Consider the following 25,660-nt stretch of genomic DNA (forward strand, 5'->3'; position numbering starts at 1 on the left):
TCAGATCTTAGTGATACTCTGCTACATAAAGGATAAAAGGGTTAGAGATCTGAGCGGAAGGAGTCATTTAATTCCGCTTCAACCAATGTAAGGTTTCTTAAACTTTATATATGTTTAAATTACATTATTTTAGAAATTCATATTTAGGATGTTAAATAACATACATGGTAGTAAATCTAGATCCTGGTAAATAATCCCCAACACCCAGGCCTTTACAAATTCATGATAATCTTATTTGGCACTATAATATGAGTGTTTATTATACTGTGAAAATTGGTTATTGGTATGTGTTACCCATGTTTCTAGATGGAGGACATGTATAATTTCAAGATGGTTTCAACTCAATTGCTCCAGGCTCAATTAAGATAATGGACTAGATCCATTAGTGAAGTCAAGCCTTCCAAATGCTGGACAAATGACTCGCCTAGACAAGGTACACCTCTGATACAGTGTGTATCCGAATGGCATCGAATAGGTGTTTTGAATAAGTAATTAGTGGGCATCCCGATATCTAGGTCCATATCATGTCAATTTATTATCAAATCCCCCAATATTAGAGCTTTATGTAACGCCCTAGTCCAGAGGAACGCCACGTGTGTGATTTTATAAACTAGTTTAATACTAATATACTAATTAATTATTAAAAACTACGATGATAATAAAAATTTAACTAAAATAAAACACCAAAAATGGATATTATAACGGCAGTAAAAAAATATTCTACTAAAATGAGTACTCCACTATTTAATATCGTTTAGCCAAGCTTGAAGGAAATAATTATTTCACTTCTATTCAATTATAGAAGCTATAGATTTTGTATCTATGATTAGCACTCCCACTCAATTGTACTACCATGTTCTCAAGATGTAAGTATCTGAAAGATTCAATTAGTCAATTTTAACGAACAAGTCAAAGAAGAACCTAACCATCTTAGGATTGGGATCATTGATCTAAGATAAACTAAGTGATATTAAAAGATATAATGGTAAGTTTATGATATCTTATCCAAGTTCAATATTAGTCTAGTCCGATGTATAAGAATACATCCAATCCAAGCTTACTTTACCAATGCCTTAGAAAAGACATAACACTACCCAAGTGTAAGTAAACTATATTGTTGATTATCATATCAGTGGAAATCCTATGTACTGATAAATCGTGGGACTATATTTAATCACATAATCTTGATTACTTTCCACTGTGTAGACATCACATCAATCATGAATAACAATGTGATAAGGATTTATATGAATTTATAAATCAAATAAATGATCATGAAATAAACATGTGAACCAAGCAATATATTAAATAAGTAATAAAATAATTTTGTTCCTTTATTGATAATTGAATATTCAAGATTACATTGAAATAGAGTTTTAGTTATGGCACAAAAATCCAACAATAAGAAATGCCTTTCTGAATGGCAACTTACAGAAGATTGTGTATATGAATCAACCAGAAGGTTTTGTGGATGAGTCCTAGACCTACTCATGTCTGTAAACTACACAAGGCTCTTTATGGGCTCAAACAAGCTCTAAATGATTGGAACAAAACACTAAAGAACACCCTATTACAATGGGGATTCACACTCTTCAAATCAGATACTTCATTATTCATTTATGGAGCTGGTGCAAACCGAATAATTTTACTAATTTATGTTGATGACTTTGTAATTATAGGTCCCAACATAAAGCTGATCAACAAATTTGTTCTTAACTTAAATAAGTCATTTTCTTTAAAGGACTTAGGCCTTGTTCACTATTTCCTGGGTGTGGAAATCTACAGAGATTCTACTGGGATGTATCTCTCACAAACCAAATATATATCTAGCCTACTTGTGAAGCTCCCCATGGATATTGATAATTGAATATTGGCCTACTAGTGCCAATATCAAACTCTCCCTTAAGGAAGGAGCTAGAACAATTTATTGATAAGACATTGTACAAAAACACATTGGGGGCCCTTCAATATCTTACCTTGATCAGACCTGATGTAGCTTTTATCATAAACAAGCTAAGTCAGTTCATTCGTGCTCCAAATAACACCCACTAGAAGGCCTACAAAAAGTTGGTTTCAGCCAAGAAATAGAATGTAGTGGCCAGATCAAGCTCTAAAAGTTAATTCAGATCTCTTGCGAATGCTGCTGAAATAAAAATCAAATGGCTTATGTCCTTACTTTCAGAACTTCAAATCACCGCTCCCTCTTGCCCTGTCCTATGGGTGGATAATCAAAGTGTGCATTGTAACAAATCCCGTGTTTCATGCCACGTCAAAATATATTGAGATTGACATGCATTTTGTTAGGGAGCACATACTGTCCAAGCAACTGTCTGTTCGATAAGTACCAGCCATAGATCAAGTTGCATATGTACTCACAAAGCCCTTGTCAACAAAGAGATTTCTGTACCTTCGATCCAAACTCAAGATGTCTGAGACACCTTTTCATTTGAGGGAAATGTTAAGCATGTTTTAGGCTCTGTTAGCTAACACGGGTTTATTAGTTAGTGGTTAAGTTAGTTGGGATATTAACTACTTCTGTTAATGCTGTTACATTTCTGTTTTGCTTTGGATCCTCTTGTATAATCTCTGTGTATAAACAAAGGGCTAAGCTACTCTATTGAGTAATGCTTTCATTCATTTTTCGTGTTACTCTCACTACTACAAAAAGATGTATTTTCGTCGGTTTCTAAGTGACATATATAGTTTTTGCGTCGGTCTATAAAACTGACATATATGTCGTAGTCGCAAATAGATTTTATTTGCGTCGTTTCTTAAGTGATGCAAATAACAATTCTCTTCATTTTGAAACTGACACAAAATATACAATGTTCTTTTTAATATTCTGCGTCAGTTTAGAAATGACGCAAAATCATTTGTGCCATTTAAAAATCGTCACTAAAAACTTATACCGTCAGTTTTTAAATGACGTATAAGTTGCTCAAATATTTTTTTTTTACCTATTGCGTCGGTTATAAAATAAAGTATAAATATAAGATAAAGAAAATTACAGATTTTCATACAATTTTTCCTACCTATATTTTTAAATTTTAAAATAATTTTATATAACAGTAAATATATAAAACAAAATAAATTAAATACATAATAATTTTATATAACAGTAAATACAATATATTCCATGCGACTGTTGTCAACAAATGTTTAAATAACATAATATCACTTTGTATAACAACATTTTTATGCACTAACAAGAAATCTCTTACACTTAACATATATTATAGTACAAACTTGCTCTAACACAAACCAAAAAGAACCACAACATAACAGAACACTAAAAAAATTAGTATCAAATTAAAAGCTTTCTAAGACCTCTCATATCATAATCATAATTTTACAAAACTAGAAAATAGAGAAAAAAATAAATATGAATTATAAATAATTATATATAAGAAGGAAACAAATTTAGAGAAAATAAAACAAGGAAGACGAAACATTAGGTAAGGCAGACCGCACCACAACTCCTTTCAGATCATGGACTCGACCCTCTCGTCAATCTCGACTTTTTGATTCTCCAACTCTTCAAGCTCTTTTTTTCTTGGGTCGTTGGAGCTTGGTTTTGGGGCCGAAATTAATTCTTGAATCACTTTGACTACCTATAATTAAGACAATTATAAAAATATTTGGGCAAAAAATGACTCAGTCTAAACAAACTAGATAAACAATTTGAAATCTCATATTAAGATTTTTCAAATGACAGGCCAAATTTATATGTCTATAACTTTCAAAATAAAATTATAAATAAAGTTTTATTTGCCTATTACTCATTAACATTATTTCTAGAGTGAATAACCACTTTTAGATTGACCAAAAAGTAACTATCTAACCCTATTCTCTTTTAACGGTTATTAGTTTTACATTACAATGTTATCCTCTCTAGGATGAAAGAAAAAAATATAACAAAATATCAAAATTCAAACAAAAAAATTATACACTTAGAAAAATAAGGCTCATAACACTTCTCAAATAGGGGCTAGAAAAAAAAAATAGATTAAAAGAGAACCACTTTACAATACGAAATTAAAATGAAATTGTAGTTAAATGGAAACTAATTATTTTTTCTATAACATCTTCATCGACAACCACCTTAACATTATCAAAACAGGGCTAATAACTCATAACACTGCTCAAACTAGTCTGGTTGAAATGTTTGGATGGTGGGTTCATGGATGTGTCTTGAAAGTTCAAACTAGTAGGATTTTACTTAAAAACATAGAAAGGGTACTAAGAAAATATATGCACACTCAGATGACCAGATTATTTCTTTTTTTTTTCTATTTCTCAATTCCACAATTTTATCAGCTCCAACACAAAGTACAAAGCAAGCCATCGAGACAAAACTCCTATAACTAATTAAGCAGCCTACCAAAATAGTCAAATACCAGTTTAATGTTATATGTGACAGCCAAATATATAGAGAACAAGCAAATAAACAGCAGTCTCAGGGAATCCACAGATTTAATTAAAAATAATATGACCAGATCATTAACTAGCACCTGTTTCAAAAGATCTTTACCTTCTTCAAAGACAGATCCTACTCAACGGATCGCTCTTACCTACCATGGGGTGTGTTACCTTGGAGGCTTGGCCCATCCAACTAACTAGCGCTAAAGGAATGTGCTAACACTCAAAAGTTCACATTTAAGAAAAAAAATAAAGTTAATCTAATTGCATATTTAACTAAATGCCACTAAAATTTATTTTTTGTAACAATTTGAAATAAATGTTATTAAATAAAATGAGATCATGTATCACATTTTTGTTATAGTGTAAACAAACTCAAATAAGATATGACATTGAAGTTCAAAGAATCAACTCCATGAAAGAGGAAAATTCAAATTGAGTATTATTATAAATCAGTGCAATATTTATTACATTTTTTTTGTGCATAAGCATTTTTTTTCTTTTTTCTTTAAAAAAAAGTGCAATAAACTTTTGCTATGGATAATAACAAAACACCAAAATGAATAATTTTCAACTATGGTCTTCACACAACATTGTTGGCTGGCTTATTATAATCATCACCATGATCTGTTGTTGTTGTTGACTTAGTAGTAGGGCCTCCTATTACTGCCTCATCAGGTATGTACTTACCCCAAAACCAGTGAGCTTTCCAAACTCGATTCATCTCTTCAATGGGGATATTTTTGGTCTCTGGCAAGAAGAAGTAGATGAACACAGTCATGATGATCACAAACCCAGCAAAGAAGAAGAAAAGACCAAACTTCATGTGGCAAAGCATGGATAAGAAGACTTGAGCAATTATGAAGGTGAAGAACATGTTGACTGAGACATTTATGGCTTGAGCTGCTGATCTAATCTCTAATGGACATATCTCACTTGGTACTAGCCAACCCAATGGACCCCATGACCATGCAAATGCTGCTACGTATGCACATATCAACACTAGTAGTAGATCAGCTTCTGGTTTTGTCAGCACTCCTTCTCCCGATACACCAAAGTTCAATGCTATTAGGACTGCTACTGCAATCTATACATACAAAAACATGAAGAAAGTGTTAAGGATATCTTTAATTTAACTCAAAATTAATGATTAAGGAACAACTTTGAGCCAAATATTTAGTAATTCTATATTACTCATTGTTTGTTTGAGAGGGAAAAAACAGAGTGAAAAACTGGCACTTTTATAGGTACTAGTAATGATCATGTATGTAATACCTGGGAAATAATCATTTGTGTGCCACCTTCAAGGAACAAAACTCTCCTTCCAAATCGGTCAACCGAAACAATGGAGACAATGGTGGCAAGAACATTAACAACACCAGTTATGGCAGAAGATATAAGAGAAGCATTGTCACCAAACCCAAGAGTCTTGAAAAGCACTGGTGCATAGAACATGATGACATTGATACCAGTGAGTTGCTGGAAAAAGGGAACCAAGATACAAATGGTGAGTTGGGGCCTGTACTGAGGCAACAAGATGTTCTTCCATGGATTTTGGATCTTCTTGGAGGCTTCGCATGCGTCTACAAGGTCTTGGAACTCATCGTCCACATTGACCGCATCACGGACTCTTTGCAGCATTCTCTTGGCCTCTTCGTGGTTGCCTCGTTCGAGGATGGAGTTGGGAGTGTCAGGTAAGAACATTGCTCCAACGGTTAACATCACTGCCGGGACTGCGGCGAGTCCTAGAGAGACTCTCCATCCCCAACCTCCCTTAATTTGAGCAGTGCCATAGTTGACAAAGTTGGCTACCAAGATACCAATGGTTATGGCCATTTGAAATCCTATGTTGAGAGCTCCTCTCATCTTTGCTGGTGCCATTTCTGATAGATAAAGTGGGACTGACTGTATACATAACAATTATTCATGTTATGATCATCACATTAATACATTATATAACTCAGAAACACATTTCTTTATGTATTTGTATTGCCCAACTTTTACTTGTTTCTAATCTCATGTGTTATATTTCAAATTAAAATATTTAGGATAAGTGATGGGAAGAAGTACAAGGTTTTATCCCATGTGATGATGTTATAAATGGTATTGATGGTTGTGTGTGTACCTGATTGGCAAAACCGACACCTACACCGAGCAATAGGCGACCAATAATGAGCATTTCAATGTTTGCAGCAGCACCATTTAGTATAGAGCCTACAAAGAAGACCACTCCTCCAATAAGCATGGAGATTTTTCTACCAAAAGACCTGGTTATAACTGAAGCAACGAATGAGGCTGCCAATGCTGCTAGGTATAGAGAAGAAGTGAACAATGTCAGTAACTCGCTATCGAATTTGCAGTACTCGTTTTGATGAATCGTTTCATCGTTCATTTTTCTGTACACAGATGGGAAAAATCTCTCCAGAAAAGGTTCCATTGAAGTAACTCCTCCTGCCAAAAACAAACGCGTTTATGCATCAGTATATATATATATATATATATATATATTTATAATAATGTCATGTGTTAATCGAGATTAATTTTATCAAACCTGAGATTCCAAGGTCATATCCGAAGATGAGACCTCCCATGGCAGCAACCAAACAAGTGACCACAACAAAGGCATTGAGGCCACTGCCTTCGTAGTTCCTTCCTACATTTGAAACCACCATTCCTCCTATCGCCATAGCAATTAAGCTGTTATGTTTTCTGTTTTTCTTTTTCTTATATATAATAAAATAAACAAGTAGTATATACTTCACACTTTCTGTTTTTGCTTTTACTATCTGTAATAAGCTTTGCTTAAGTATTGTATAGTAAATGTATTAATTCTCACTTCAGATCCTAAAAATAATTTGCTTATTAAATGACTGTTTTTCTTTACTTTATAAAGAGCTTGCAATAAACCAAGAATAGTGAGAATGTGTTAACAACTTTTACGTGTTTGGCGTTTTGACCCGATTGATCATATTGACCATTACATCATCTTTGTAATAAACCAAGTATACTACTAATAACTAGTGTTTTTTCATTGAGATTAACTTTTGAGAGCCGTGGAAATTAGTGGAATTGGTCTCAGTTTTCTTATCTATAATAAAGTCTTGGCCAAAGAAAAAACAAATAATTGGATAAATTGTCATTAATTTCCTCTCTAAGGCTTTCTGCCACCATGCTTAAAAGTTGGCTTAGCTTAGCTTAGCTTAATTTATTTTAATCTTGCCACGGATGGAGTCAAAAGATTTCGCATACAACATTTAGAGCAGTGATTGGATGTCCAATGAAGTAGGCCCTCTGGTGATTTTTGCCAAAGATCCATTTTTCTTGCCTCTCCAAGTTTAATAATAATAATAATTATAATAATAATAATAATAATAATAAACCTTAAAAAATGATTTAATAGAAGAGCCCTCTAGTCTTGGCCTAATAGAGAAAGGTTGAACATGTCTATGCATCATAACGTGCCGACTAAATTAGGTAGTCTAATTAGGATTTTTGTTCTCGAACTTTGACATGTATCAATTCATGTTCTCTGAACTTTTTTGGTCGTTAAAAATTTCCCGTGAACTATTGAGATTGTTAGATTTAAGGAATTTTGTCCAATTTTAGTAAGTCTAACATGGATGAAAGTTCAGGGGGCATGATTTGGCACATGTCAAAGTATGAGAGGCGTGATTTGGTAGATATTAAAGTCTGAGAAGCATAACTTATTACGTAAACAATCACTAAATTAGTAAATTGAATGAATTGGACAAAAGTCCTTAAATTCAAAAATATCAATAGTTCAGGAAAAAAATTTAACGGTCAAAAAAATTCACGGGACATAATTTGGTACATGTCAAAGTTTAGGGGACAAAATTCCTAATTAGCCAATTAGGTATTTAGATGGGTTTTTTTCCATATATATGGGAAAATGTACGAGAATTCACTTTTATATAGCATAATTAAATGATGCAAAAAAAATATAGAATTAAAAATAATTAAAGTTTCAAATATGAGAAAAAAATACAATAAATAAATTTAATAAATTTGTAATAATAAGTTTCGCCGAAAAATTCACCAGTACCGAAAAAGTTAGTGTCGCCAGAAAAGTCACCATCACCGGAAAAGTTAATGGAAAAGTCACCAAAAGTTGATGTCTCAGATATAACTAAAAATAGAATCGGTTCTATAACATAATGAATAAAAAAAATAACTCAAACCGGTTATAATTGAAATATAACCAGTTCTGTAATATAATAAATAAAAATAAATAACACAAAATAACTCAAATCAGTTATAATTAAAATAGAACCAGTTCTATAAATGTGTTATGATGCGTGTCGTATGCTGTATCGAGATTACTATTTTTTTTTTAATTCTAATACTACCTCCAATTATTTTAGTATAATTTTAAGTAAGGGTCGAGCCCACGAGAACTATGTTTATTCAGTTATTCACAAATTAGTAACTAGAATTAGAGAAGAGGGGGGTTTCGAGATTAAGATTAAAATAGCAGGGGTAAAAATAAAACAATAAGTAAATTAAAATTGAGACTACGATATGAGAGACTAGTTAAAGGTTATCCGCCACCCTCAACAATCATTTTTTATTCTTATTGAAGAATATAATTTTCAGTTTCCAATCAAATTATTAATCTCGCAGATAAAACTGAAACAGTTAATTATTCCAATCTCCTCATGGTATGTAATCAAGGAGAAGCGCTCAATAATTAACTCTTTTACCCTAGTAGTAAATCTACGAAGCATGAATGTATGCATAAAAAATTAAATTTTCTTATATATATATGATATATTCATATAAGTTTTCTCTTCATATTAAAGAAATAAATGTTTATATGTATCTGTGTGCATTGAATTCATAAGTTATTATACTAATTACAAAATTCAAACCCAACACCACATGATATCTCAGTCTTGTCTTATGACATGTGTATGATGTTCTTATGGTTTTAATTGGTTGTATTGTTTTGTTTGAAGTTGGTGATTTCTTTCTTGCTGTGGTGACTTGAAACTCTGTTCTTTTCTGTGATGGATGAACAATACGCTGCAATGAATTAAAGGGAGGATGATGATGGTTTCTTGATGTATGAAAATGATACAGTGGATTCTATTGAATTTGATGATCGTTGGTGTCTGGTAGGACGTTTCTTGACGGATTGGAATATAGATGTTGAAGCAATGCAACATAAAAAGGCATCTTTGTGGCGTCCTGTCCGTGGCTTGTTTGTCAAAGAGTTAGAGTCCAATCTTTTTCTTTTCCAGTTTTATCACGACATGGGCATTGATCGAGTCATAGAAGGAAGTCCTTAGACGTTTGATAGAATTCCTCTAATCTTTGATAGGCTTAAACCATGGGAAAATCCAAGAAGTGTTACTCCGGTTACATTGGAATTTTGGGTGCAAATTCATGGTTTGATCTCTGGGTTTCGGTCTGAGAGAGTGTTGAAAGACTTGGGAAATTATATTGGCTCATATGTAAAGATGGATCCGAACAACTTCTCAGGTGGTTGGAGGGACTTTTTAAGGGTGAGAGTGCAGATTCGGGTGGATAAACTGCTGAAAAAAGGACGGAAATTGCAGCTGAAGAACGGGCCTGAATGTAATGCGAGTTTTAGATATGAAGACTTGACTACTTTCTGTTTTGTTTGTGGTTCGCTTGGCCACTCAGAGAGGTTCTGTGAGAAAGCTTTTGATACACCTCTACACCTGTTAACTAAGGTGTATAATCTGGAAATGAAAGCGGCTCCAAGAAGACGATCACATTCCATTGGTTCAAGGTGGTTGAGACCAGAAATGGCGGTGAAACTGGCTGGGGAATCATCGACTATGCCGATGAACTGCACTCCTGTGATGATCAGTAATTCAGTGACGTTAGGGGCGGGAATTATGGGAGAAAATTATGCAACAATTGATGGGGGGATAAGAATATTGGCTTTCAAGGTGATATTGATGGGGAAGGAATTAAGGGAGATAAAAATGGAAAGTCAACAATGATACATATTGAAGATAATGGGGAGGATAGTCAGCTTGTTTTTGAACAGAAAGAAGGAGAGTAACAATGGGCATTAATGGAGCAATATCACAAGTTGATATGGTCATGGAAGAGAATATTGACTTAGATGATCACGTGGTGGACAGTAATAATGCCCCACTGCAACAAAAAAAACTCAATTGGGGCGGGCTCTGGATTGAAGGCCCGCCAAGGATTATGAATCTTTTTAGTTGGAATTGCCGTGGATTTGGGAACACGTGGACCGTTCAATTCCTAAAAGAGATTGTTTCTCAAAAGAGGCCCGATTTTATTTTTCTGTGTGAGACTAAGTGTGCCAAGAGTAGGGTGGATTGGGTTGGTCGTTATTTGGGCTTTGATGGGGCGTTTTGTGTTGAGGCCTAAGGAAGAGGTGGCGGCTTAGCTTTCTTTTGGAAAAATCAATCTGATGGTTACATATATGGTTTTTCTCAAAATCATATTGACTTTGTTGGGAACCAAGACAGTTGGAGAATTACTGGTTTGTAAGGAGAACCCCGTAGGCACCTCCGTTGGAAAACTTGGAATTTGATTTGAGAACTCAACACTCGATTGAACCATCCTTGGTGTATCATTGGTGACTTGAACAATATAGTGAGTCAAGAAGATAAACATGGTGGAAATAGGTATCCAAGGGGTCTTATTGAGGGTTTTTTACAAGCTTTGAGTGATTGTGATTTAATCGATATGGAAATTATTGGTCATCCATATACCTGGGAGAAGAATAGGGGAGGCAGTAACTGGATTGAGGTGCGGCTTAATAGGGTGTTGATAAATTCACGTTGGTTTCGAAAATTCTCAAATGCAAAGCTGTATAATCGGCATCACTCAACTTCAGACCATAGTCCCATCTTTTTGGAACCTGAAGCTCTGGTTCAAATGGGAGGCATCCGTAGTTTCAAATTCGAGAATGCTTGGCTCAAAGAACCAATGTGTTATGAAATCATCCAAGGCTGTTGGGAGGAGAATAATGATGAAGATTTCTGGTTCAAACAGAAACTTTGTGCCGAGAAGCTTGAAGAATGGGGAAAAACTATTACAGGCAATTTTAAAAAAAGAATTAATGCTTGTAAGAGAGATCTTGATTTGTTGAAGAATAGAAGGGATAATGCTTCGGTACAGAGATACAAGGAAGTGAAGAAGCAGCTGCTGAAAATTATTGATCAAAAAGAGACTTTTTGGAAACAAAGAGCGAAGCAATTAGGAAGGAGACCAAAACACAAAGTTTTTTCATGCGGCTGCCAATACGAGAAGAAGAACAAATGTCATCCACCATCTGAAGAATGAACAAGGTTTAGATGTCACTTAGAATTCTGGTTTGGAAGTGGTGATAACCGATTATTTCACAAATTTATTCAGCTCTTCTTTACCATCTACCCAGCCCGTTATTGATTGTGTGGAAAAAATGCTTACCCCAGAAATTAATGAGTCGTTTCTTCTTACTGTATCGGATGAGGAGGTTTGAAGTGCTGTATTCGGAATGCATCCTGACAAGAGCCCTGGTCCCAACGGCTTGACACCGGCTTTTTATCAAAAGAATTGGGCTGCTCTTGGTTCGGATGTTGTGAGGTTAGTACAGCGTTATTTCACAAGTGGTAAATTTGAAAATGATGTTAATAAGGCTAACGTGGTGCTTATACCAAAGACAAGAAATCCAGAGCGCATGACGGACTTACGTCCTATTGCTTTGTGTAATGTTTTATACAAAACAATTACAAAAGCAATTGCTAACTGGTTGAAACCGGTTATGGATAGGATTGTTTCACACTATCAAAGTGCTTTCATACCCAGGAGGCTCATCACGGATAACATTATGGTGTCATTTGAAGTTCTTCACTACTTGAAAAGAAAGAGGAGGGGAAAAGTGTTGGATATTATTTTACCAGGATCTTAGATCTACTCACAAGTATGTTTATTAACATCCTAAATATGAACTTTCTAAAACGATAAATTAAACACATATAAAGTTTAAGAAACCTTACATTGGGTGCAGCGGAATTATAATGACTCCTTCCGTTCAGATCTCTAACCCTTGATTCCTTTCTGTAGCAGAGTATTATCAAGATCTGAACCTGGATCTTCTTCTCTGAATCCTTGATGTTGTATCTCCTTTGCTGTTGATCTTTCTTCACAATCTTCCTCACTATGATTGAGGTATTGTTTGATGTGTGTGGGCACTACTCTAATCACTAAGAGAGGTTCGAAATTTTGAGGAAGAAAAGAGAGAGAGAGTGGCAGCTAGAGAAGAGAGTGGAGGCTCAGGTTTTTCTGATTCAGAAAGTGTAATTTTCCTGAAGCCTTCACTATCTATTTATAGCATTCCTCTAGGGTTTGATTTGAATTATATGGCATTAAAATAATGAAAAAATCATTTAAAAAAGATAACATAAGTGGCTGGCCCTAGGCTAGGTGGACTGGGCCTTGATTTTTGCAATTTTGCAATTTTACCACTTTTTTTGTATTTGATTTTCTCAAAAATGCCAATTTCCTAATTCAATCATTTAAATGCCAATTCTAACTATTTAATAACTATAAATAATTATTAAATAATATTGTCATTTATCATATTTATTAATTGAACCATACAAAGTATCATAATTAACAAATATGCCCCTGTTAACTCTTTCTTTACAATTTCGCCCTTACTTAGTGAAAATTTCACAAATAGACATAGTCTAATTTGTGAATTATAATTGATTAATCAAAACCAATTACATGAGTCTTACAAACAATATTATCTCAACTAGTGGGGGGACCATGGGTCTATATAACTGAGCTTCCAATAAGTAGATCAAGAATTTAGCACTAAAATTCACTAACTTATTAATTCTTCGTTGAATCCACGCATAGAACTTAGAATTGCACTCTCAGTATATAGAATGCTCTATATGTTCCACCATATAGACACATCATTAGTTATCCATTGTTATAATCCTAATTTGATCAATGATCCTCTATATGAATGATCTACACAGTAAAGGGATTAAATTACCGTAACACCCTACTATGTATTTTATCCTTAAAACACTTGACCCCGTATAAATGATATTTCAGCTTATGTGAAATGAGATCTCCACCATTTATTTTCGTTTGGTCAAGCTCGAAGGAAATCATCCTTTGCTTACTATTTGCCAGATAGAAGCTATAGATTCCATGTTTATGCTAGCGCTCCCACTCAATTGCACTACCGTGTTCCCAAAATGTACGTATCACCCTGACCTAAAAGTAGGCTTAACTAACAAATCAAAGAACACGAATAGCCTTTCAAGATTGAGCCTAATCATAACAGGATTAAGATCATTTGATCTAGGATCAACTTGGCGATATTGACTTGAATAGATTTTACGGTAACTTTAATTAAATCTAATTCAAAGTTCAATATCGGTCCCTTCCGATGCATACTCCATGCATCCAACCTGAGCTTTACTTTAACCAATGTTCTGGAAAGAACATAGTATTTCTCCAAATACAAGTAAACTCTTGTTGTAGATTATCATATCAGTAAAACCCTGTGTCTGATAAATCTAGGAAACTTTATTCACATAGTCATGTTTACTTTCCAATGTGATGACAAAGACAATAAACATGATCAAGTATGTGAAAAGGGTTTAAGATGAATTTATAAATCAATTAGACAAGCAATTGATAAAGTGAGCCAAAACATACACAAATGAATGAAAAATACTTCTGTTTCTTTATTGATGTTGAATAAAATAGATTACATTGAAATGGAGTTTTATTTAGGGCATAAAACCTAACAAACTCCCACTTGCACTAATATAAAACTAATTAGTACATATCAATTAATCCTATATTCTGACGGTGCTTTTCAAAGGCTGTCACGGCCAAGACTTTGGTAAATGGATCAGCTAGGTTGTCCTCTGTGTCAACTTTCTCAACTAGTACATCCCCTCTTGCCACGTATTCTCTGATAATGTGATACTTCCTTTCAATGTGTTTGCTTCTCTTGTGGCTTCGAGGTTCTTTCTTTGTTTGCTATTGCTCCATTGTTATCACGGAAGTAGTACCGAGGCTTTTCCATTCCAGAACAACTCCTATGCTTTGGTGAAGAACTTTCTTAGCCGGACAAGTTCTTTAGCGGCCTTCTGCCGCGCTATGTATTCAGCTTCCATAGTTGAGTCCGATATTGCGGTTTGTTTAGCACTTCTCCAAACCACTGCTCCACCCCCAAGAGTAAACACCATCCCAGATGTTGATTTCCTGTCTTCAAGACTTGCCTGGAAATCTGAATCAGTGTAGCCTATGGGATTTAAAGCACCACCCTTGTAGACTAACACAAGATTCCTTGTACTCTTTAAGTATTTCAGAATATACTTAACTGCATTCCAATGTTCTTGTCCTGGATTAGACTGATACCTGCTCACGATTCCAACAGCATAACAGATGTCAGGTCTAGTGCATAACATTGCATACATTAGACTTCCAACTGCAGAGGCATAGGGAATTTTCGCCATGTCCTCTATCTGCTTGAGGATCAGTCGGTGACTGTTCCTTAGATAGACGAATACCATATCTAGAAGGCATGTTTGCCCCATTGGTGTTGCTCATGGAGAATCTCTCTAAGACTTTGTCTATGTAGGTCGTTTGAGAGAGAGCAAGAGATCTGTTCTTCCGGTTTCTTATAATCTGAATACCAAGAACATAGGCTGCTTCACCCAAATCTTTCATATCGAATTGAGTGTTGAGCCATTCCTTAATGTGAGTCATTTTCTTGACATTGTTTCCAATGATCAAAATGTCATCAACATAAAGGACCCGGGAATACTACTATTTGGTCTTCCTTGAGTTGGTAAACACAAGGTTCATCTTCATTCTGAAGAAAGCCGTAGGTCTTGATGATTTCATCAAACCTCTTGTTCCATGAGCGAGAAGCTTGCTTAAGTCCATAGATAGACCTGTTTAACTTGCAAACTTTCTTTTCCTGCCCAGGAAGAACATAACCTTCTGGTTGCTCCATATAGATGGTTTCTTCAAGTACCCCATTAAGGAAGGCAGTCTTGACATCCATTTGCCAGATTTCATAATCGAAAGCAAAGCGGCTATGGAGAGAAGAATTCGGATGGATTTGAGCATGGCAACAGGACTAAAAGTTTCCTCATAGTCCACGCCTTCTCTTTGGGTATAACCCTTGGCTACAAGTCTAGCTTTGAAAGTTTCGACTTCGCCTCCAGCTCCTCTTTTCTTCTTGTAAACCCACTTGCATCCTATCGGATGATAGTCGTCAGGTGCGTCTACATATTCCCAGACTTTGTTCTTTTTCATGGAATCCATTTCTGAATCCATTCCGGCTGACCATCGTTTCCGTTGCGGACTAGCCATTGCCTGTTTATAGGTTAATGGATCGTCATCAATACCGTCACCTACGACCATATTGATTTCACCATCCAAGCCATAACGAGCAGGTTTTGTTGAAACCCTCCCACTACGACGAGGTACGGTTGTCTTCTGAACAGAAACTTTAGTAGTAGATTGCTCAGTTTGTTCAACTGAGGGAGTGGGATTGTCCTCTTCACGTGTGGAAGAGAACGGAACATTGGAAGGACTTATATCTGAAAGCATTTCCTCCAACACTACTTTACTTTGTGATTTGAAATTCTTAATATAGTCATCTTCAAGGAAAGTGGCATTTGTAGAAACAAACACTTTATCATCCTTGCGACTATAAAATAGTCCACCCCTAGTCTCTTTAGAATTACCGACAAACATGCAAACTTCAGTACGTGACTCAAGTTTGCCGTCTTTCTTTCTTAAGACATGAGCAGGGCACCCCCAGATTCTGTAATGGCGTAAACTAGGTGTACGACCATTCCAAAGTTCTAAAGGTGTCTTGGGGATTGATTTAGATGGAACAACATTTAAAATGTCAGTTGCCATCTGAATTGCATATCCCCAGAAGGACGTAGGTAGAGTTGAAAAACTAAGCATAGACCTAACCATTTCCAAAAGCGTGCGATTCCGTCTTTCTGCAACTCCATTTTTCTGTGGAGTGCTAGGGGCGGTTAATTGGGATTCAATTCTAAGTTCAATTAAATGATCTTTGAACCGCATATCCATATATTCTCCACCCTATCGCTCGCAAGATCTTTAATGATTTACCTAATTGGTTTTGGGCCAAAGCATGAAATTCTTGAAACTTTGCAAATGTTTCAGATTTCTTATGCATAAGGTAAATATGTCCATATCTAGAGTAATCGTCAATGAAAGTGACGAAGTACTCATAACCACCTCGGGCTTTGACATTCAAAGGTCCGCAGACATCGGAATGCACTAACCCTAGAGGGATTTTGGCACGCTCTCCCTTTGCAGAGAAAGAACGTTTAGTCATTTTTCCTTCCAGGCAGGACTCGCAAACTGGCAATTCACCTAAGACGACATTTTTCAATGGACCGTCTTTGGTTAGCCTATTGAGTCTATCAAAGCCTATATGACCTAAACGTAAATGCCATAGATATGTTTCATTATCATCATCGATCTTTTGCTTTTTGTGGTTTCTAGGTTTAGCTACTTTAAAAAGTTCGTTATGTAGGGCAAATGGTGTTTCTGGTCTAAGAACATAAAGCCCCTGTTCCATGGATGCAACACAAATCTGAATGTCATTTCGAGAAATGGTAGAACCAGAATCCGAAAAATCTAATTTGTATTGTTGCAATTGTAAGCATGAAACAGAAACTAAGTTTCTACTGAAATTTGGAATGTATAAGACATTGTCTAATTCCAAAATTCTGTTTTGAAACTTGAGTTTGGCTTTTCCTCTAGCTCTAACCGAAACCATTTCGCCATTACCAACTTTAAGTTTCAACTCTCCGGATTTCAAATAATTCCAATTCTCGAAGCAATTGCAATGAACAACTTACATGGTTTGTAGACCCGTAATCAAGAATCCAAATGGATTTATCATTCTCTAACACACATGATTCGAAGACTAAAGCATTACTGCTTATTCGTTTGTTAATTGTTGTTCTTGCTTGTTCATTTTGTTGTGAAGTATAACTTGAGGAAGTGGAATCACTTTCTCTTATCTTCTCAACTAAGCTTGAAGTAGTAGGATTTATGGAGTTATGAACTATTTGCTCTTCAGAGTGAACAATTCCCAGCTTACCTGCTTTCTGGAATTTAAAGTCCATCATGAGCATATGTGAAGTATTACTCTGACAAGGAGTTTATAACTTCAAGTTCAATTGCTAAGATATTAACTAGGAGTGGAATGAGAAGGGGATTATAGACACTACAACACATCAATAAAACAGAAGTAAGATTTTGGTTCAAAATTCATACACAAGTTCAGAAAATAACAGTCATGACATATGTTATAGAAATACTAAATCTAACATAGTTTATTTTCCAAGGTTTCCAACATAATGAAATGCAGTGTCCCGGTAGGCGAGAGTCAAAGATAACATTAGTTGAATAGAGTTGTCAGCTCATCTAAAATTAAACATTTTAGCAACCTTTTATTCGATCAAAATGAGAATCCAACGTTGTCCCGGTAGGCGAGAGTCAAGGTTATTCTCATTTTATGAGCTTCCACCATTGTTTCATGTTCTATGAGTTTATCTCTAAGTAGTCACCGTAGGGGAGAGTCTAAATAGAGACGAAAACTCACAAAACACTTATCAAATGAAATCTTACGGTGTTAAAAGTGTTCAACGAATAACCATCCATAGGGGGACGAAGTCTAGCGTCTCGAGGTTATATTGAATAAGTTTAACTATTGTAAGACCAACAATGGAGATCGAATATCTTTTGATTAAAAGCTCATTATTTAAAAAATATATATATGTATTTTGTATAATCATAATATTCGATATTATAATAATGAAAAATTACAAATTAAAGTTGGTTTAATTAAAATCAACTTTAATTAATTTTCAATTATTATTTAAATTTGAAAAATAAATTCAAATAAATATCGAATAAGTTCCATAATATAATAATGAAAAATTAAAAATCAAAATTGATTTAAATAAAAAATCAACTTTAATTAATTTTCAATTATTAATTAAATTCAAAAATTTGAATTTTAAATGGAACAAATTTGAAAATATCTTGTTTAAGTTGTTTTAGAAAGAATCTAAAAAAAATCAACTTAAATATCTTTCAAATCAGATTTAATTAAATTCAAAATTAAGTTGTAACCACTTAATTTTGTAGATATTTTAAGTTAAATATTCAAAAAAGATATTAACCTAAAAATATCTAAGATATTCCATTTTAAGTTAATATTTGAAAAATATCAACTTAAAAAATATCTAAAGAATCTTAATAACCAATTCCTAAAATTCCTCAACTTAATTTAAAATTTTGAATTCAAAAGATATTCGTATTTAAGTTGGTTAGTTATGTATAACTAAATATCAACTTAAATAGGAATATTTAATGAAAAATTTAAAATAAGTTCCAGAAAGAATCTAGATGGTTATAATTCTATATTTAATTAAATACAAGAAAATACATATAGTTTAGCTTAGAATATTAAATTCTTTAAACTATGATTTTCTAAATTAATTTCAAAATAAATGAAATTAATTATGTTGCTAATTCAATTTTAATTAGGTTAAACTAGTGTAATTAACCCTAGTACAGTCATTCAAATCAGGCAAATGGGCCTTCACAATTGGGGTAGTTTGTGTGAGGGGGTGCTGGGTTCAGTATGTCGTACCCACTTCTATGGCTCCCAACTCTCACACAAGGCCCAAAAGAGAGGAATTTAACCTTAATAAGAACAACTGTTATTAATTGAATAGGCCCAAAAACTAAATGGGCCTAAATAAATCCTATCAATAATTATGATAATTTATTTTAGCAACATTAACCTATATGCATCTATAATAAAATTAAACACATAGGCTCACACAGGCACACTTTGGATGGGTCCTATCATGTTGCTAGGTCATACACAGATGAAAGAAGATTGTAAATTATACCTGTTACAAATTATTATCTTGACCAAGGGAGCCATCAGATCATTAGATCTGGCAAAAGGTAACCATGGCTATTTGCAATCAAGTAATAATAGGTTTTGAAAACTTACACATAAGTTAAAACACATACTCCTGCAACAGGGTTAGCTGGATAGTTGGAAGTAGGATTTATTTAATTTTTTATTTTTTTTTATTTTTTTTTTATTTTTTTATAATAAATTTCGAATAAATAAATAATTAAATAAAAATTTAATATTCGAAAAAAATAATTTCGGAATTAAAAAATAAATTTCGAAAATTTAAAAAAAAATTAAAAAATTAAACCTACTTTTTATCTTATATCTATTTAAAATTACATGATTATAAATATCTTATTTTAAATAAGGTCAAAATATCTAAAAAGATTTAAAAAAAAATCTTAAAAGATAAGATATTTTTAAATATCTTAAAAGATAAGATATTTTAAAATATCTTAAAAGATTTTATAAATATCTTAAAAGATATTTTTAAAAATATCTTAAAAGATATTATAAATATCTTAAAAGATATTATAAATATCTCAAAAGATATTATAAATATCTAAAAAATCTGACCTTAAATTTAAAAAAAATATAATCAAATTTAAAAATAAGATAGGTTTTTAAGCAAAAAGATAATTACTAATTCTATTCAAATTCAAATTACACTAATATCTTGAATTAATTTAAAAAAAAATAAATTAATTCAAAATGATAATTAGAATTGAATTAGGAATAGTATTAGTATATATACAAAACTATACAAAAATTTGGAAGTTAATTCCATGAAAAGGTATGAAAAATTGAAGAAAAGGGAAAAAAAACCGAAACTGTACGGACAGTTCAAGGATCGCGATGAGAAAATATCAAATACAGTGAATTTAGTCAAATCTTCAAAAAATCATAACTAATTCAAATAAAATCCAAATTGAGTTCTGTAAAAGGCTAACTTGCTTAATTTTTTCCATACTATCCAATAAAAATAATTACAGAATCGAAATCACAATTATTTATCACGAAAATTTCACAAACATCAATCATTCATCAAATAACACTCAATACAACATGATACCATCCAAAGAACATACAAACAATCGTTTTAAAGTCCAAATTTCATGTAAGTAAATCAATTACCATGGCTCTGAGGCCAGTTATTGGATATTATTTTACCAGGATCTTAGATCTACTCACAAGTATGTTTATTAACATCCTAAATATGAACTTTCTAAAACGATAAATTAAACACATATAAAGTTTAAGAAACCTTACATTGGGTGCAGCGGAATTATAATGACTCCTTCCGTTCAGATCTCTAACCCTTGATTCCTTTCTGTAGCAGAGTATTATCAAGATCTGAACCTGGATCTTCTTCTCTGAATCCTTGATGTTGTATCTCCTTTGCTGTTGATCTTTCTTCACAATCTTCCTCACTATGATTGAGGTATTGTTTGATGTGTGTGGGCACTACTCTAATCACTAAGAGAGGTTCGAAATTTTGAGGAAGAAAAGAGAGAGAGAGTGGCAGCTAGAGAAGAGAGTGGAGGCTCAGGTTTTTCTGATTCAGAAAGTGTAATTTTCCTGAAGCCTTCACTATCTATTTATAGCATTCCTCTAGGGTTTGATTTGAATTATATGGCATTAAAATAATGAAAAAATCATTTAAAAAAGATAACATAAGTGGCTGGCCCTAGGCTAGGTGGACTGGGCCTTGATTTTTGCAATTTTGCAATTTTACCACTTTTTTGTATCTGATTTTCTCAAAAATGCCAATTTCCTAATTCAATCATTTAAATGCCAATTCTAACTATTTAATAACTATAAATAATTATTAAATAATATTGTCATTTATCATATTTATTAATTGAACCATACAAAGTATCATAATTAACAAATATGCCCCTGTTAACTCTTTCTTTACAATTTCGCCCTTACTTAGTGAAAATTTCACAAATAGACATAGTCTAATTTGTGAATTATAATTGATTAATCAAAACCAATTACATGAGTCTTACAAACAATATTATCTCAACTAGTGGGGGGACCATGGGTCTATATAACTGAGCTTCCAATAAGTAGATCAAGAATTTAGCACTAAAATTCACTAACTTATTAATTCTTCGTTGAATCCACGCATAGAACTTAGAATTGCACTCTCAGTATATAGAATGCTCTATATGTTCCACCATATAGACACATCATTAGTTATCCATTGTTATAATCCTAATTTGATCAATGATCCTCTATATGAATGATCTACACAGTAAAGGGATTAAATTACCGTAACACCCTACTATGTATTTTATCCTTAAAACACTTGACCCCGTATAAATGATATTTCAGCTTATGTGAAATGAGATCTCCACCATTTATTTTCGTTTGGTCAAGCTCGAAGGAAATCATCCTTTGCTTACTATTTGCCAGATAGAAGCTATAGATTCCATGTTTATGCTAGCGCTCCCACTCAATTGCACTACCGTGTTCCCAAAATGTACGTATCACCCTGACCTAAAAGTAGGCTTAACTAACAAATCAAAGAACACGAATAGCCTTTCAAGATTGAGCCTAATCATAACAGGATTAAGATCATTTGATCTAGGATCAACTTGGCGATATTGACTTGAATAGATTTTACGGTAACTTTAATTAAATCTAATTCAAAGTTCAATATCGGTCCCTTCCGATGCATACTCCATGCATCCAACCTGAGCTTTACTTTAACCAATGTTCTGGAAAGAACATAGTATTTCTCCAAATACAAGTAAACTCTTGTTGTAGATTATCATATCAGTAAAACCCAGTGTCTGATAAATCTAGGAAACTTTATTCACATAGTCATGTTTACTTTCCAATGTGATGACAGCACAATAAACATGATCAAGTATGTGAAAAGGGTTTAAGATGAATTTATAAATCAATTAGACAAGCAATTGATAAAGTGAGCCAAAACATACACAAATGAATGAAAAATACTTCTGTTTCTTTATTGATGTTGAATAAAATAGATTACATTGAAATGGAGTTTTATTTAGGGCATAAAACCTAACAAAAAGAGGGTTGCATGGCTCTAAAGTTAGATATGAGTAAGGCTTACGATAGAATAGAATGGAGCTATTTAGAAGCAATAATTGTGAAACTGGGGTTTGATACTGGTTGGATAAATTTGATGATGGAATGTGTTCGGTCAGCCTCTTATTCTATTGTCCATGGGAGTAAGATGATGGGTCCTATATCTCCACAATGAGGAATAAGACAAGGTGATCCGCTATCGCCATACATTTTCATATTATGTGCGGAAGGCTTCTTGGCTTTGATAAGAAAATATGAATCGCGGGGGTGGCTTCATGGTTGCAAAGTGGCGAATGGTGCTCCTCGAGTGTCACATATGTTATTTGTAGATGATAGTTATCTCTATTGTAAAGCTACAATGGAAGAAGCCATCAAAGTACGGGAACTTCTCACTCTTTTTGAGCAAGCTTCGGGCCAACAAGTTAACTTTGGTAAATCCTCTATCTTTTATAGCACCAACACCATCATGACAGTCCGTAATAGTATTTGTTCTTTCCTCCAAATGGTGGTGGCAGATGAGAATAGCATGTATCTGGGATTGCCTAGCACTATGGGAAGAAATAAGAACGCGGTTTTGGGTTATTTAAAGGAGCGGGTTAGGAAAAGGGTTCAAAATTGGGATTCCTAATTCCTTTCTAAAGCAGGAAAAGAAGTCCTAATCAAAACGGTGGCTCAAGCCTTGCCCAGTTATGCTATGAGCGTGTTTCTACTTCCTTTGGACATTAGTCATGGTATGGAGCAACATATGGCAAAGTTTTGGTTGAAAACGTCAAATACGAAGGACAAAGGGATTCATTGGATGTCTTGGGATAAACTATGCCAACATAAAAGTATTGGAGGCTTGAGTTTTAGAAATTTGAGGGACCATAATCTCGCTCTTTTGGGGAAACAAGGGTGGAGATTACTTACAAACAATGACTCTCTTGTTGCTAGGATTTTCAAAGCTCGATATTACCTGAATGGTACTTATCTCACGGCATCTCTTGGCAAAAATCCAAGCTTCATCTGGCGTAGTATTTTCGAAGCTCAAAAAGTGGTTCAAATGGGAGCAAGATGGCGGATCAGTTTGGATAGTAAAGTGGCTGTTACAGGGGAGTCGTGGTTATTGTTTAAAGATAATCCTTGCATCACTTCCACGCATCCTGCATTAGCCTCAGCTGTAGTTGGTAACTTGATGGAGATTGGAGGCGAAAGGTGGGATTTGGAGCTGCTTCAAGACCTGTGCAACAGCAGAGATGCGGCTGCAATTGCCTCGGTCTTCGAATCTTTTTGGTTGCTCAACATAAACTTCCTCATTCAAAATTCTATTTAGGAAGGCAGATTTTACATCCATTTGAAACAATTTAATATTCAAAATACAAGCAATACACAAAAGTAAACGAATTGATTCTAATCTTGCAACAGGAGCAAAAGTTTCATCAAAATCAATACCTTCTACCTGTGTGTATCCTTGTGCCACCAAACGAGCCTTGTTTCTCACAATTGTACCGAACTCATCACTTTTATTTTTAAATAACCACTTTGTTCCAATTACATTTATACCTTTTGGTCTTCGGACCAAAATCCATACCTTGTTGCGAACAAATTGGTTGAGTTCCTCTTGCATTGCATTGAGCCATTCCTCAAAGGTCATGGCTTCCTTCACATTTTTCGGTTCATATTGAGAAACAAAACAAAGAAAGCTGATTAAATTAACATACCTTCTGCGAGTTACCATGCTTTCTTCAGGATTTCCAAGAATGAGATCTTTTGGATGATTCAATTTGACTCTGGTGCTTGGTTCTTTCCGAATAGAATCAGTGATGATGTTTGGATGAGTCAAGATAGACGGTTCTGGTTCTCCAGTCTCAGTTGCAGCAGCAGATTCGTCATTTCCAGCATCAGAAATGGGTTCTGCTGCATCAGGATCTGCTTTTGCTGCTTCTGGAGGAGCATCCATGAGACTATCTATCTTGGCTTCTGTGGAAAACTCTGAAAAATCTTTAAAATCATCAACAACCACATTAGCTGATTCCAAAACAGTTTGAGTTCTCATGTTATAAACACGATAAGCTCTAGTGTTTAAGGAATATCCAATAAACACACCAACATCACTTTTAGCATCAAATTTACCAATATGCTCACGATCTCTATAGACATAACACACACATCCAAAAACATGAAAATGACTTACATTGGGGCGCTTACCTTTCCAGATTTCATAAGATGTTTTTGAGGTACCTGGATGAATAAACACTCTGTTTATTATGTAGCAAGCTGTGTTAATAGCTTCAGCCCATAGGCGCCTTGTCAATTTCTTGCTATTTAACATCACTCTTGCCATTTCCTGCAATGTTCGATTCTTCCTCTCAACAACTCCATTTTGTTGAGGAGTTTTGGGAGCTGAAAATTCATGAGTTATACCTGTAGACTTGCAAAAATCATCATACACAGAATTTTCAAACTCCTTACCATGATCACTTCGAATTCAAACAATTTTCCCAATATTACAACCTTTCTCAACTCTTAATCTCAAACAAAGAGTTTTAAAGGCATCAAAAGTGTCAGATTTTTCTCTTAAGAAATCTACCCAAGTAAAACGAGAGAAATCATCAACACAAACAAAGATATATCGTTTACCATTCAAACTTTCAACTTGGATTGGACCCATAAGATCCATGTGAAGCAATTCCAATACTTTTGAGGTATTGATATCAGACGCAGGCTTGTGAGTGATTTTTAATTGCTTCCCAAGTTGACACGGTTCACACTTACCTACACTTTCCTTACCAAGCTTGGGAAGTCCTCGAATAATACCTGCATTTGACAATTTTTTCAGTTTTTTAAAATTAATATGCCCAAGCTTGGCATGCCATAGATCTGTGGTGTTGTTGATAGCTGAATGACAAGTAAACACAGGGGTTAGAGTGTAACAGTTATCATTGGATCGAAATCCTTGCAATATACATTCATTATCATCATTAAGAACATAGCAATGATCACTATCAAATGAAACAGTAAACCCTTGGTCACAAATTTGACTAATGCTAAGTAAATTAGCCCTCAGTCCTTCAATTAACATCACATTTTTCAGTCTAGGTAACCCTTCAAAATTTAGAGTTCCCATACCAACAACTTTTCCAGATAAGCCATTACCAAAGGTGACTTCTCCACATTGCATGGGCCGAATGTTAGTCAAAAAGTTCTTGT

The 25,660-nt window shown here is 34.1% G+C and overlaps 2 protein-coding genes across 2 annotated transcripts; one reads left to right on the forward strand and one right to left on the reverse strand.

The window, feature by feature from the left end:
• Positions 1-4,840: 4,840 nt before the first annotated feature.
• On the reverse strand, positions 4,841-7,280 carry LOC115718856 (sugar transport protein 10-like). Its single transcript, XM_030647665.2, has 4 exons — positions 6,971-7,280; positions 6,545-6,870; positions 5,695-6,324; positions 4,841-5,506 (listed from the first exon to the last, which is right to left on the reverse strand). Exons 1-4 carry the CDS (start codon positions 7,104-7,106, stop codon positions 5,003-5,005), a joined length of 1,596 nt encoding a protein of 531 aa, XP_030503525.2. The 5' UTR covers positions 7,107-7,280; the 3' UTR covers positions 4,841-5,002.
• Positions 7,281-10,476: 3,196 nt separating this feature from the next.
• LOC133034195 (uncharacterized) lies at positions 10,477-11,733 on the forward strand. The gene is made up of 2 exons (XM_061109235.1): positions 10,477-10,555; positions 11,042-11,733. The coding sequence occupies exons 1-2, from the start codon at positions 10,477-10,479 to the stop codon at positions 11,731-11,733; spliced, it is 771 nt and encodes a 256-aa protein (XP_060965218.1).
• The last annotated feature ends 13,927 nt before the right edge of the window (positions 11,734-25,660 follow it).

Source organism: Cannabis sativa, chromosome 2 (assembly GCF_029168945.1).
Source record: "Cannabis sativa cultivar Pink pepper isolate KNU-18-1 chromosome 2, ASM2916894v1, whole genome shotgun sequence".
Lineage (NCBI taxonomy): Eukaryota > Viridiplantae > Streptophyta > Magnoliopsida > Rosales > Cannabaceae > Cannabis > Cannabis sativa.